At 44.6% G+C, this 15342-nt stretch overlaps 1 protein-coding gene across 1 annotated transcript in view; it reads right to left on the bottom strand.

The window, feature by feature from the left end:
• cpxm2 (carboxypeptidase X (M14 family), member 2) overlaps positions 1-15342 on the bottom strand; it is a 98512-nt gene that overhangs the window by 20082 nt on the left and 63088 nt on the right. Inside the window, exons 7-11 of the mRNA XM_045701180.2 lie at positions 12956-13044; positions 7846-7969; positions 7326-7522; positions 4537-4716; positions 1886-2183 (exon numbers count right to left, since the gene is read on the bottom strand). Of these exons, the coding sequence (XP_045557136.1) occupies positions 1886-2183; positions 4537-4716; positions 7326-7522; positions 7846-7969; positions 12956-13044 (888 nt within the window). The remainder of the gene's footprint in view (positions 1-1885; positions 2184-4536; positions 4717-7325; positions 7523-7845; positions 7970-12955; positions 13045-15342) is intronic.

Here is a 15342-nt window from a genome sequence, read left to right as displayed (position 1 = left end):
CTCTGGTTCTGGTCTGTGATAATAAATCAAATTAACATGTGTTGAAATGAAGAACTACTCTGGTACTGGTCTGTGATAATAAATCAAATCAACATGTGTTGAAATGAAGACCTAATCTGGTACTGGTCTGTGATAATAAATCAAATCAACATGTGTTGAAATGAGGAACTACTCTGGTTCTGGTCTGTGATAATAAATCAAATTAACATGTGTTGAAATGAATAACTACTCTGGTACTGGTCTGTGATAATAAATCAAATCAACATGTGTTGAAATGAAGACCTACTCTGGTACTGGTCTGTGATAATAAATCAAATCAACATGTGTTGAAATGAAGAACTACTCTGGTACTGGTCTGTGATAATAAATCAAATCAACATGTGTTGAAATGAAGACCTACTCTGGTACTGGTCTGTGATAATAAATCAAATCAACATGTGTTGAAATGAGGAACTACTCTGGTTCTGGTCTGTGATAATAAATCAAATTAACATGTGTTGAAATGAAGAACTACTCTGGTACTGGTCTGTGATAATAAATCAAATCAACATGTGTTGAAATGAAGAACTACTCTGGTACTGGTCTGTGATAATAAATCAAATCAACATGTGTTGAAATGAAGAACTACTCTGGTACTGGTCTGTGATAATAAATCCAATCAACATGTGTTGAAATGAAGAACTACTCTGGTACTGGTCTGTGATAATAAATCAAATCAACATGTGTTGAAATGAAGAACTACTCTGGTACTGGTCTGTGATAATAAATCAAATTTACATGTGTTGAAATGAAGAACTTCTCTGGTACTGGTCTGTGATAATAAATCAAATCAACATGTGTTGAAATGAAGAACTACTCTGGTACTGGTCTGTGATAATAAATCAAATTAACATGTGTTGAAATGAAGAACTACTCTGGTACTGGTCTGTGATAATAAATCAAATTAACATGTGTTGAAATGAGGAACTACTCTGGTTCTGGTCTGTGATAATAAATCAAATTAACATGTGTTGAAATGAAGAACTACTCTGGTACTGGTCTGTGATAATAAATCAAATCAACATGTGTTGAAATGAAGACCTACTCTGGTACTGGTCTGTGATAATAAATCAAATCAACATGTGTTGAAATGAGGAACTACTCTGGTTCTGGTCTGTGATAATAAATCAAATTAACATGTGTTGAAATGAAGAACTACTCTGGTACTGGTCTGTGATAATAAATCAAATCAACATGTGTTGAAATGAAGAACTACTCTGGTACTGGTCTGTGATGGCAAGTTGTAGGTTCCACATTTTTACCCTTTTCACCTTCTCAGGGCTGTTAGTTATATTAGGTATCTGTCTAGGGTGTACACGTCCACATATTCACAGGCTGTTTTCATGTTTTCTTTGTTAAGTTTTGCACATTTGTTTTTTTACAATGTTACAAAGAAACCTGTAGAAAAACATTCGAACAGCCTGTCGCTAAAGTGAATATGCAGACGTGTAAACCCTAGACAGATACCTAATATAACTAACAGCCCTGAGAAGGTGAAAAGTTACGAAAAACTGCTACAACAGATTAAGCCTAGTCATGAAAAGAATTGAACTGAATTGAACTGAACTGAAATTAATTGATCTGAACTGATATGAATTGAACTGATCTGAACTGAACTGAAATGAAATGATTTGAACTGAACTGAAATGAATTGAACTGAACTAAACTGAAATGATTTGAACTGAACTGAATTGAACTGAACTGAAATGATTTGAACTGAACTGAAATGAATTGATCTGAACTGAAATGAATTGATCTGAACTGAAATGAATTGAACTGAACTGAACTGAAATGAATTTAACTGAACTGATTTGAATTGAATTGAATCGGAAACAACGACACTAACTCCCTGCCGCGGTGTGCCAGGACGCCCCATTGATGGTGCCATCTTCCTTGGCAAAGTCCTCGGTGTGGCAGACGCGCCGCCTGGCGTCGGTCATCAGGCGGTGTGTGGACGCGTAGGAGAAGGCGAGCCAGCGGAAGACATGGTCGTCCGGGGTGGGGGTCTGCTCCCTGGATACACCCTGGGAACGGGTCCTGTCATAGGGGAAGGTCACCACCAACTCCCCTCCCTGGAGGTTACCGCCCAGGACGAACGGGATCTTCTCCATCCAGGAGACCAGCGCACGCGTCTCTGCTGCTACCTGAGGAGAGGAGAAGGAGAAGGAGAAGGAGAGGAGGAGGGAAGGAGAGGAGAGAGGAGAGGAGATGAGAAAAAGGGAATGAGAGGAGAGAGGAGAGGAGGAATGGAGAGAAGTAGAAAGAGGAGAGGAGGAGAGAAAGACAGGAGAGGAGGAAGAGAGAGAGGAGAAATGAGGAGGAAAGGAGAAAAAGGGAATGAGAGGAGAGGAGAGGAGAGGAGAGGAGGGAGGACAGGAGAGGAGAGGAGAGGAGAGGAGAGGCGAGGCGAGGATAGAGAGGAGGGAGGAGAGGAGAGAGGAGAGGAGAAAAAATGAATGGGAGGGGAGGAGAGGGGAGAGAGGAAAGAGAGGAGGGAGGAGAGGAGAGAGGACGGAGGAGAGGAGAGAGAGGAGGGAGGAGAGAGAGGAGGGAGGAGAGGAGAGCGAGGAGAGGAGAGGAGAGGAGAGGAGAAGGGAGGAGAGGAGAGGAGAAAAAGGGAATGGGAGGGGAAAGGAGGGAGGAGAAGGGAGGTGAGGGGAGAGAGGAAAGAGAGGAGGGAGGAGAGAGGAGAAGAGAGAGGACGGAGGAGAGGAGAGAGGAGGGAGGAGAGGAGAGGGGAGGAGAGCAGAGAGAGGATGGAGAGGGGAGAGAGAGGAGGGAGGAGAGTAAGGGAATTGGAATAGAGGAGAGGAGGGAGGAGAGGAGAGAGGAGAGAGGACTTATTTACTTGGTATTTATTTACACACAGGAACACCCAGAGGTTTGTGTTTACATTTACATGCAACACTGCCTGATGTGATGGATAATTTCAAAACAGAGGAGCAAATTGGCCATTCTGTGAGGGATATCTCATTTTGTTTACAAACCATTTCTACTCTGTCTAAAACCCTGGCCTATTAAGTCACAGTGGCTTGGTCCCAAATGGCACCCTATAGCATATATTTCATTCCCTTTGAACAGAGCCCAGAGGACGCACTGGCAGTAACTCAGGGATAGGTGGGCAGAGTAGGACTGAAAGACCTCAAAAGGGAATCAGATTATATGAAAAAACAGATGGTAGGAAATCCGTCACCATATTTAATGAAGTCGGGGAGACAGGGAGGGATAGAGAGGGAAATGAGGACAGTTGAATTCACCGCTTCCTGGACACAGATGTGAATCCCATCTCAGTGTAGCCCGGGCCAGATCTATCTCCTCTCAGTCCAGATTGGTGGGGAGGTAGGTAGCCTAGTGGTTAGAGTGGAGGGACGGCAGGTAGCCTAGTGGTTAGAGGGGGAGGTAGGTAGCCTAGTGGTTAGAGGGAGGAGGCAGGTAGCCTAGTGGTTAGAGGGGGGAGGCAGGTAGCCTACTGGTTAGAGTGGAGGGACGGCAGGTAGCCTAGTGGTCAGAGGGGGGAGGCAGGTAGCCTAGTGGTTAGAGGGGGGGAGGCAGGTAGCCTAGTGGTTAGAGTGGAGGGACGGCAGGTAGCCTAGTGGTTAGAGGGGGGGCGGCAGGTAGCCTAGTGGTTAGAGGGGGGCGGCAGGTAGCCTAGTGGTTAGAGGGGGGAGGCAGGTAGCCTAGTGGTTAGATTGAATCCCTGAGCTGACGAGGTAAAAATCTGTCATTCTGCCCCCTGAACAAGGCAGTTAACCCCACTGTTCCCCGGTAGGTCGTCATTTGTCAATAAGAATTTGTTCTTAACTGACTTGCCTAGTTAAATAAAGGTTCAATATATATATATTTTAAAGAGTGTGAGTCATTGTAATGGCAACACACTGGGACTGAGAGCAGAGACTCTCTATAGACATGAGAGTCTAAATTAACACAGAGTTGGGTGTTCACAACACAAATGAGTTCCTCACAACACAAATGACCCCTAAATAGACCTCTAGTCAGCTCTGAGACTATATTATACTCTTTAAAAATCACATACCATCACTATCTGGGAACTGTACATTTAAATTAGCAGAGAGGCTATAAAATGATGAAGCATGATAACAGGAGTAAAACGAACATCTGTCATGGAGTCATTGTGACAGGATGAGAACCAGAAGTCCTCTATCTGTCATGGAGTCATTGTGACAGGATGAGAACAGGAAGTCCTCTATCAACAAACTGTGGGATGCGACGACTAACAAGGAACTTTGTTCGGGTGCTCTGTTTTTTCGTAAATTATAATTTGGACAAATCACAATTTCACAGGTGCTCGCATATTTCGAATTTCGTAAGGGTAAGGGACATTTGGCCCAGCCAGTTGCTGGAATCTGGCTGCCAGTTGACTTCGCTAGTTTCAATAGTATCTTTTCTCATTTCTATTTTCTAGTTCTGGATGTCCGAGATTTCCTCTATCAAATGACTTTCAAACACTTCTCAGAATCTTGCGTGGCATTTACTGACCGTGGAGTTCTTGGACTGGTACCATTCGGGGATGGGCACGTGGTGGTTGAGCATCTTCCTGGGGATCCATTTCTTTGTTTCAGCCTCCCACAGGATGGAGTTGAGGTCCGGGAAGTTATGGTGGATGTCTACTCCATCCTGACTCCACCGACCCAGGGACCAGCCACTCAGCTCTGAACCCTGAGGGACAACAGGAGAGTGACACATGGTGAAACGTGAGAGCAGATAATTAAGACATGGAGGTCCCCAAAATGGTTTTAAATGAACCACTCAGTGGAGGCTCCTCAGGGGGAGGAAGGGTAGGACCATCCTCATCATTGAATTTCATAAAAATGTAAATAGTGAAACATTATAAAAGTTATCCTTTAAAAAAAAATAATATATATACTAAATATATTCACGTAACAAATAATTGATTAAAACACACTGTTTTGTAATGAAGGTTTATAGTAGCCTCAGCAGCACTCTGTAGGGTAGCACCATGGTGTAGCCGGAGGACAGCTAGCTTCCGTCCTCCTCTGGGTACATTGACTTCAATACAAAACCTAGGAGGCTCATGGTTCTCACCCCCTTTCCATAGACTTACACAGTAATTAATTAAGTTCTTGCAGCATGAACGGAGGATCAGAGAATTAATCTAGTATTGAAAGCATAAGCTACAGGTAGCTAGCACTGCAGTGCATAAAATGTGGTGAGTAGTTGACTCAAAGACAACAAATTAATTTCTTCAAAAATGAAGGAGAAGCAAGAGAGCGAGAGAGAGCGAGAGATAGCTATATTTAGTTGTCATTTTTTTTTACTTTCACTTACTTGGCTAGCGAATGCAGCTAGCTAGTTTAGCCTACTCAAACACCCGGTTCAAACGGAGAGGGATGCTATGTTAGCTAGCTGGAACTGGAACACTTCCAAGTCAAGGTAAGCTTTTGGTTTTATTAATTTATTGCCACCGGGGCCCGCCGATGTAACTGCTAAACTGCTTGCTGACTGTACACTGTACTGTATGATTGTAGCGGGTTTACTAACATGTTAGTTCTAGTAGCTATGTTGACCATGACGTTAGCTAATACGGTGACAATGATGTAGGCTGTGTGTAGCGGTTATGATATGAAGGTTTGGCTTGGAAATGTTTTTTCGTCTGGTCACAGACAGCTGATGTGTTGTGCACTGAAGTCCACAAGCGAAAGGAAATGCCAAGAGTGTGCAAAGCTGGCATCAAGACAAAGGGTGGCTACTTTGAAGAACCTGAAATATCAAATATATTTTGATTTGTTTAACACTTTTCTTTGGTTACTACATGATTCCATATGTGTTATTTCATAGTGTTGATGTCTTCACTATTATTCTACAATGTAGAAAATAGTAAAAAAATTAAGAAAAACACTTGAATGAGTAGGTGTGTCCAAACCTTTAACTGGTACTGTATATGGTATGTATAAGCTGGAAGTAGAAGCGTAAGTGTTGTTGTCTATTAGTTTACTCCAATCAGGGGAGGGGTGATAGGGTTAGGGAAAAATAATAAAGAAGGAAAATATATTTAATTAGTTTAATCCAATCAGGGGAGGGGTGGTAGGTTTAGAGGAAAATAATAAAGAAGGAAATGTATTTAATTAGTTTAGTCCAATTAGGGGATTGGATGGTAGGATTAGGGGAAAATAATTAAGGGAAATATATTTTAAAAAGAGATGTATATATATATATATATATGTATATACTTACTAAAGAAAATTATGCAGACAATTACATTGATGGAAGCTACAACCTATCTGCAATATTAACGCTGATCGACCGTCTAAATAAAATAAACAATAAAAATAATAATGAACTAGCTAGATGAAGGCATGAGAGTGCAAGGCGTTATTGAATGTGTCAACGTCTGTCTTCTTGATTACTCTAATTTCTCTTGACCAGTGCACCTACGTTGTAAACTGTAATTCATAGGCTAAGGTGTAGCAACCTCATGATGGGTATAGGGGAACATTAGAGTATTATGTAATAGCCTAAACCTATCGATGTTACATTGAACTGGGTGAATATGAAGGACAGTATCCTAAACCCATCACTGTTACATTGAACTGGGTGAATATGAAGGACAGTATCCTAAACCCATCACTGTTACATTGAACTGGGTGAATATGAAGGACAGTATCCTAAACCCATCACTGTTACATTGAACTGGGTGAATATGAAGGACAGTATCCTAAACCCATCACTGTTACATTTAACTGGGTGAATATGAATGACAGTATCCTAAACCCATCACTGTTACATTGAACTGGGTGAATATGAATGACAGTATCCTAAACCCATCACTGTTACATTGAACTGGGTGAATGGAATATGAATGACAGTATCCTAAACCCATCACTGTTACATTGAACTGGGTGAATATGAATGACAGTATCCTAAACCCATCACTGTTACATTGAACTGGGTGAATGGAATATGAATGACAGTCATCCAATACGTTGTAATAGAAATAAGGCCATGCTCATAAAAACAATTATCACCCTCCTTCATCTTAAACGGCACCGACCGCCACTGGAATCACTGCAGTGGATGCTTTGGAATCTTTAATCTGACAATCACATGGCTGATATACAAGACTTGTGACTTTGAAGATAAAAATATTTAATCTGACAATTACATGGCTGATAAGCAGCAGACCCTGAACACGTGTCTCAGAAGAGTCAGTTGTATCCGTCGTATGTTTCAGTACAGCCTTAATGATGGAGTCAATATTTGCAATATCAGCTGTGGGGTTTTGGGGTCTTTCAGCTATGCACACCTACCACTTCAAGGGCTTTGTCGTACCCGTCGGGGTTGACGGAGGGGAGCAGGTGTATCCTGGTCTCGTGCACCAGGTGACGTATCCGCGGGCTACCCGACAGGTACTCCTGACACATGAACTGCATCAGCAGCAGGAGCAGCTCTCGGCCCAGCACCTCGTTACCATGGGAACCGGCAGTGTAGCGAAACTCTGGTTCACCTGGGAGAGGAGGGAGGGAGGGAGGGAGGGAGGGAGGGAGGGAGGGAGAGAGAGAGAGAGAGAGGGAGGAAGAGAAAGGGGGGAGGGAGGAAGGAAGGGAGGGAGGGAGGGAGAGAGGGAGGGAGGGAGGGAGGGAGGGAGGGAGAGAGAGAGAGAAATAGCGAGAGAGAGAGAACAAAATGTGAAAAGGCTTATGATGAAGAGATTAAACATTTTATGTAATAATACAACAACAATCACCTAACCACTTGAACCCAGAGAACTTTACTTCTAGGAATGAACCAAGTAAAAATATCCTATCTGAGCCCTTTCTCTGGTCTTACCTCGTTCATGCTCTCCGGGGTTGTCTGAGATCTCGATGGCGTAGAGTTTCTGTCCGCTGTGGCTCTTGCCGATGTTGTAGATCCTTGTGATGTTGGGGCACTTCTCATTAACTACCTTCATCAGCTGTAGAGCCAGTAGAGAACACCTCATTAACTACCTTCATCAGCTGTAGAGCCAGTAGGGAACACCTCATTAACTACCTTCATCAGCTGTAGAGCCAGTAGGGAACACCTCATTAACTACCTTCATCAGCTGTAGAGCCAGTAGAAAACACCTCATTAACTACCTTCATCAGCTGTAGAGCCAGTAGAGAACACCTCATTCACTACCTTCATCAGCTGTAGAGCCAGTAGGGAACACCTCATTAACCACCTTCATCAGCTGTAGAGCCAGTAGGGAACACCTCATTAACTACCTTCATCAGCTGTAGAGCCAGTAGGGAACACCTCATTACACCACCTTCATCAGCTGTAGAGCCAGTAGGGAACACCTCATTAACTACCTTCATCAGCTGTAGAGCCAGTAGGGAACACCTCATTAACTGCCTTCATCAGCTATAGAGCCAGTAGAGAACACCTCATTAACTACCTTCATCAGCTGTAGAGCCAGTAGAGAACACCTCATTACACCACCTTCATCAGCTGTAGAGCCAGTAGAGAACACCTAATGAACTACCTTCATCAGCTGTAGAGCCAGTAGAGAACACCTCATTAACTACCTTCATCAGCTGTAGAGCCAGTAGGGAACACCTCATTAACTACCTTCATCAGCTGTAGAGCCAGTAGAGAACACCTCATTAACTACCTTCATCAGCTGTAGAGCCAGTAGAGAACACCTCATTAACTACCTTCATCAGCTGTAGAGCCAGTAGGGAACACCTCATGAATTACCTTCATCAGCTGTAAAGCCAGCAGAGAACACCTTATTAACTACCTTCATCAGCTGTAGATTCAGTAGGGAACACCTCATTAAGTACCTTCATCAGCTGTAGAGCCAGTAGAGAACACCTAATTCACTACCTTCATCAGCTGTAGAGCCAGTAGAGAACACCTCATTAACTATCTTCATCAGCTGTAAATTCCAGTAGAGAACACCTCATTACACCACCTTCATCAGCTGTAGAGCCAGTAGGGAACGCCTCATTACACCACCTTTCATCAGCTGTAAAGCCAGTAGAGAATACCTCATTACACCACCTTCATCAGCTGTAGAGCCAGTAGGGAGCGCCTCATTACACCACCTTCATCAGCTGTAGAGCCAGTAGAGAACACCTCATTAACTACCTTCATCAGCTGTAGAGCCAGTAGGGAACACCTCATTACACCACCTTCATCAGCTGTAGAGCCAGTAGAGAACACCTCATTACACTACCTTCATCAGCTGTAGAGCCAGTAGGGAACAACTCATTACACCACCTTCATCAGCTGTAGAGCCAGTAGAGAACCCCTCATTAAGTACCTTCATCAGCTGTAGAGCCAGTAGGGAACACCTCATTACACCACCTTCATCAGCTGTTGAGCCAGTAGGGAACACCTCATTAACTACCTTCATCAGCTGTAGAGCCAGTAGAGAACACCTCATTACACCACCTTCATCGGCTGTAGAGCCAGTAGAGAACACCTCATTCACTACCTTCATCAGCTGTAGAGCCAGTAGGGAACACCTCATTAACTACCTTCATCAGCTGTAGAGCCAGTAGGGAACACCTCATTAACTACCTTCATCAGCTGTAGAGCCAGTAGGGAACACGTCATTAACTACCTTCATCAGCTGTAGAGCCAGTAGAGAACACCTCATTAACTACCTTCATCAGCTGTAGAGCCAGTAGGGAACACCTCATTAACTACCTTCATCAGCTGTAGAGCCAGTAGGGAACACCTCATTACACCACCTTCATCAGCTGTAGAGCCAGTAGAGAACACCTCATTAACTACCTTCATCAGCTGTAGAGCCAGTAGGGAACACCTCATGAATTACCTTCATCAGCTGTAAAGCCAGCAGAGAACACCTTATTAACTACCTTCATCAGCTGTAGATTCAGTAGGGAACACCTCATTAAGTACCTTCATCAGCTGTAGAGCCAGTAGAGAACACCTAATTAACTACCTTCATCAGCTGTAGAGCCAGTAGAGAACACCTCATTAACTATCTTCATCAGCTATAAATTCCAGTAGAGAACACCTTATTACACCACCATCATCAGCTGTAGAGCCAGTAGGGAACGCCTCATTACACCACCTTTCATCAGCTGTAAAGCCAGTAGAGAACACCTCATTACACCACCTTCATCAGCTGTAGAGCCAGTAGGGAGCGCCTCATTACACCACCTTCATCAGCTGTAGAGCCAGTAGAGAACACCTCATTAACTACCTTCATCAGCCAGCTGTAGAGCCAGTAGAGAACACCTCATTAACTACCTTCATCAGCTGTAGAGCCCGTAGAGAACACCTGATTAACTACATTCATAAGCCGTAGAGCCAGTAGGGAACACCTCATTAACTACCTTCATCAGCTGTAGAGCCAGTAGGGAACACCTCATTACACCACCTTCATCAGCTGTAGAGCCAGTAGAGAACACCTCATTAACTACCTTCATCAGCCGTAGAGCCAGTAGAAAACACCTCATTAACTACCTTCATCAGCTGTAGAGCCAGTAGAGAACACCTCATTAACTACCTTCATCAGCTGTAGAGCCAATAGAGAACACCTCATTAACTACCTTCATCAGCTGTAGAGCCAATACAGAACACCTCATTACACTACCTTCATCAGCTGTAGAGCCAGTAGGGAACACCTCATTAACTACCTTCATCAGCTTTAGAGCCAGTAGAGAACACCTCATTAACTACCTTCATCAGCTGTAGAGCCAGTAGGGAACACCTCATTAACCACCTTCATCAGCTGTAGAGCCAGTATGGAACACCTCATTAACTACCTTCATCAGCTGTAGAGCCAGTAGAGAACACCTCATTAACCACCTCCATCAGCTGTAGAGCCAGTAGAGAACACCTCATTAACTACCTTCATCAGCTGTAGAGCCAGTAGGGAACACCTCATTAACTACCTTCATCTGCTGTAGAGCCAGTAGAGAACACCTCATTAACCACCTTCATCAGCTGTAGAGCCAGTAGAGAACACCTCATTACACCACCTTCATCAGCTGTAGAGCCAGTAGAGAACACCTCATTAACCACCTTCATCAGCTGTATAGCCAGTAGGGATCAAGCGTCCCAGAGCCTTCCACATGGTGAAATTGATTTCAGATATGATGTTTCGTTGCTTACTTAGCGGCTACCACTTTCCTTCCGATTCTGCCCGTACCTGGGGCCAACTCTGCCTTGCTAGCACACGTGACTGCCCTCCTGAAGCTTCTCACCAGTCGGGCCACAAGCGAAAGGCTAACTATTCGCTGGGGGACACTAAAGGTTGAGGAGGTAATTTCACACATCCTCATGAGCTACAACAGTATTAAACTGTGATATATATCTATTTTTTTAAATCATATAACGGATGACCAAATATTTCATTTTCATAACAAGACTCCAATAAAGTGCATTGGTACCATTTAACTGTTTATTGGTTTAAATTGCCTCTCTCCAGAGCATAGACTGGGTTCTTCAATTTCGCTTACAGTGTCTGACAGTGTAATGAGTGTAGTGTAGTGTCTGCCCAGCATTACTCTGTGGTGTAGTGTAGTGTCTGCCCAGCATTACTCTGTGGTGTAGTGTAGTCTCTGCCCAGCATTACTCTGTGGTGTAGTGTAGTGTCTGTCCAGCATTACTCTGTAGTGTAGTGTAGTATAGTGTCTGCACAGCATTACTCTGTGGTGTAGTGTAGTGTCTGCCCAGCATTACTCTGTGGTGTAGTATAGTGTCTGCCCAGCATTACTCTGTGGTGTAGTGCAGTGTCTGCCCAGCATTGCCCTGTGGTGTAGTATAGTGTCTGCCCAGCATTACTCTGTGGTGTAGTGTCTGCCCAGCATTACTCTGTGGTGTAGTGCAGTGTCCCCCCAGCATTACTCTGTGGTGTAGTGTAGTGTCTGCCCAGCATTGCTCTGTGGTGTAGTGCAGTGTCCGCCCAGCATTACTCTTTGGTGTAGTGCAGTGTCTGCCCAGCATTAGTCTGTGGTGTAGTGTAGTGTCCCCCCAGCATTACTCTGTGGTGTAGTGTAGTGTCTGCCCAGCATTACTCTGTGGTGTAGTGCAGTGTCCGCCCAGCATTACTCTTTGGTGTAGTGCAGTGTCTGCCCAGCATTAGTCTGTGGTGTAGTGTAGTGTCTGCCCAGCATTACTCTGTGGTGTAGTGCAGTGTCTGCCCAGCATTAGTCTGTGGTGTAGTGTAGTGTCTGCCCAGCATTACTCTGTGGTGTAGTGCAGTGTCTGCCCAGCATTACTCTGTGGTGTAGTGCAGTGTCTGCCCAGCATTACTCTGTGGTGTAGTGCAGTGTCTGCCCAGCATTACTCTGTGGTGTAGTGTAGTGTCTGCCCAGCATTACTCTGTGGTGTAGTGTAGTGTCTGCCCAGCATTACTCTGTGGGGTAGTGTAGTGTCTGCCCAGCATTAGTCTGTGGTGTAGTGCAGTGTCTGCCAAGCATTACTCTGTTGTGTAGTTAAGTGTAGTGTCTGCCCAGCATTTCTCTGTGGTGTAGTGTAGTGTCTAATCAGCATTACTCTGTGGTGTAGTGTAGTGTCTGCCCAGCATTACTCTGTGGTGTAGTATAGTGTCTGCCCAGCATTACTCTGTGGTATAGTGCAGTGTCTGCCCAGCATTACCCTGTGGTGTAGTACAGTGTCTGCCCTGCATTACTCTGTGGTATAGTGTAGTGTCTGCCCAGCATTACTCTGTGGTGTAGTATAGTGTCTGCCCTGCATTTCTCTGTGGTGTAGTGCAGTGTCTAATCAGCCTTACTCTGTGGTGTAGTGCAGTGTCTGCCCTGCATTACTCTGTGGTATAGTGTATAGTGTGGTATAGTGTAGTGTCTGCCCAGCATTACTCTGTGGTGTAGTGTAGTGCAGTGTCTGCCCAGCATTACTCTGTGGTGTAGTGTAGTGTCTGCCCAGCATTACTCTGTGGTGTATTGTAGTGTCTGCCCAGCATTATTCTACTTACATGTCTCATCTCTTTGTAGCTGTGGTGTTTGAAGTCCAGGTTGTCTGTTGTTGTGATCTCATTCCGTCTGTGGTAATAGTTCTGAGAGTCTGACAACAAACACATCCCATATCAAGTCATTGAACGAATGACTATATCGACTACAGTATATGTGTCAACTGAAGAGCAAGATAGGTCTGATAATGCTCAGTCTGTTACAATCACAATACTACAAACTGGAGGTTGGTGTCACAATTGGGGAGGACAGGCATGTGGAAATGACTGGAGCAGAATTAGTGGAATGGTATCAAATACATTTAATTTTACTATGCAAGTCAGTTAAGAACAAGTTCTTATTTTCAATAACGACCTACCGGGGAACAGTGGGTTAACTGGGTTAACTGCCTTGTTCAGGGGCAGAACAACAGATTTTTACCTTGTCAGCTCAGGGATTCGATCTAGCAACCTTTCGGTTACAAGTCCAACGCTCTAACCACTAGGCTACCCTGCCGCATCTAAAAAAAAAACATGGTTTCCATGTGTTAGATGCCGTTCCATTGGCTCAGTTCCGGACATTTTTATGAGCCGTCCTCCCTTCAGCAGCCTCCTGTGGTATATTCCCCTGTAACGACTGGGTTTAGTTTATTGTGTGGCAATGCTCATGTCCTCGTTCTGGAATGAAGTGCATTACGTGGCGCGAAGTGCATTACGTGGAGCAAAGTGCATTACATGGCGCAAAGTGCATTACGTGGCGCGAAGTGCATTACGTGGCGCGAAGTGCATTACGTGGCACGAACTGCATTACGTGGCGCGAACTGCATTACGTGGCGCGAACTGCATTACGTGGCGCGAACTGCATTACGTGGCACGAAGTGCATTGAGTATTGCTAGCTACCTACACTGTTCGGTCCACGGAAAAGGACCTAACTTTTTAATATTATTTTCGGGGTGCCCCCAAAGGTTTTTTATTGTTTGTAAAAATTTGTTGAGAGCTCTCAAGTGTTTTAACTTTACTATCTTAGGTTTTTAGGTATATAGTGCCTTTGGAAAGTATTTCAAACCCCTTTCACTTTTTACACAATTTGTTACGTTAAAGCCTTATTCTAAAATGGATTAAATTAAAATTGTTCCTCATTAATCTACACACAATACCCCATAATGACAAAGTGAAAACAGGTTTTTAGAAATTTTAGCAAATTTATTACAAATAAAAAACAGAAATACCTTATTTACTTAAGTATTCAGACCCTTTGCTATGAGATTCGAAATTGAGCTCAAGTGCATCCTGTTTCCATTGATCATCCTTGAGATGTTTCTACAACTTGATTCAGAGTCCTACATGCTACCCATACACCACACCCTTGTCTACTACAGCCATTCACCTTAATACACTGAGGCCACTGGCCACTTTATTAGGTACACCACACCCTTGTCTGCTACTGCCATTCACCTTAATACACTGAGGGCCAATGGCCAGTTTATTAGGTACACCACCCCGTTCACCAAAAAGGGTTCGCTCCTACAGACAGTGAGTCAAGTGGCCGCGGGCAGCCGAGCGGAAATGGAGGAAAACTCGCCTCCCTGCGGACCTGGCATCCTTTCACTCCCTCCTCTCTACATGTTCCTCTTCTGTCTCTGCTGCTAAAGCCACTTTCTACCGCTCTAAACTCCAAGCATCTGCCTCTAACCCTAGGAAGCTCTTTGCTACCTTCTCCTCCCTCCTGAATCCTCCTCCCCCTCCCCCCCCCTCCTCCCTCTCTGCGGATGACTTCGTCAACCATTTTGAAAAGAAGGTTGACGACATCCGATCCTCATTTTCTAAGTCAAACGACACTGCTGGTCCTGCTCACACTCCCCTACCCTGTGCTTTGACCTCTTTCTCCCCTCTCTCTCCAGATGAAATCTCGCGTCTTGTGACGGCCGGCCGCCCAACAACCTGCCCACTTGACCCTATCCCCTCCTCTCTTCTCCAGACCATTTCCGGAGACCTTCTCCCCTACCTCACCTCGCTCATCAACTCATCCTTGACCGCTGGCTACGTCCCTTCTGTCTTCAAGAAAGCGAGAGTTGCACCCCTTCTGAAAAAACCTACACTCGATCCCTCCGATGTCAACAACTACAGACCAGTATCCCTTCTTTCCTTTCTCTCCAAAACTCTTGAACGTGCCGTCCTTGGCCAGCTCTCTTGCTATCTCTCTCAGAATTACCTTCTTGATCCTAATCAGTCAGGTTTCAAGACTGGGCATTCAACTGAGACTGCTCTTCTCTGTGTCACGGAGGCTCTCCGCACTGCTAAAGCTAACTCTCTCTCCTCTGCTCTCATCCTTCTAGACCTATCTGCTGCCTTTGATACCGTGAACCATCAGATCCTCCTCTCCACCCTCTCCGAGCTGGGCATCTCCGGCGCG

This window comes from Salmo salar, chromosome 18 (genome assembly GCF_965601325.2).
Source record: "Salmo salar chromosome 18, fSalSal1, whole genome shotgun sequence".
NCBI classification, from domain to species: domain Eukaryota; kingdom Metazoa; phylum Chordata; class Actinopteri; order Salmoniformes; family Salmonidae; genus Salmo; species Salmo salar.
The sequence above is the reverse complement of the archived record's forward strand: the minus strand, read 5'-3'. Positions and strand labels throughout refer to the sequence as shown.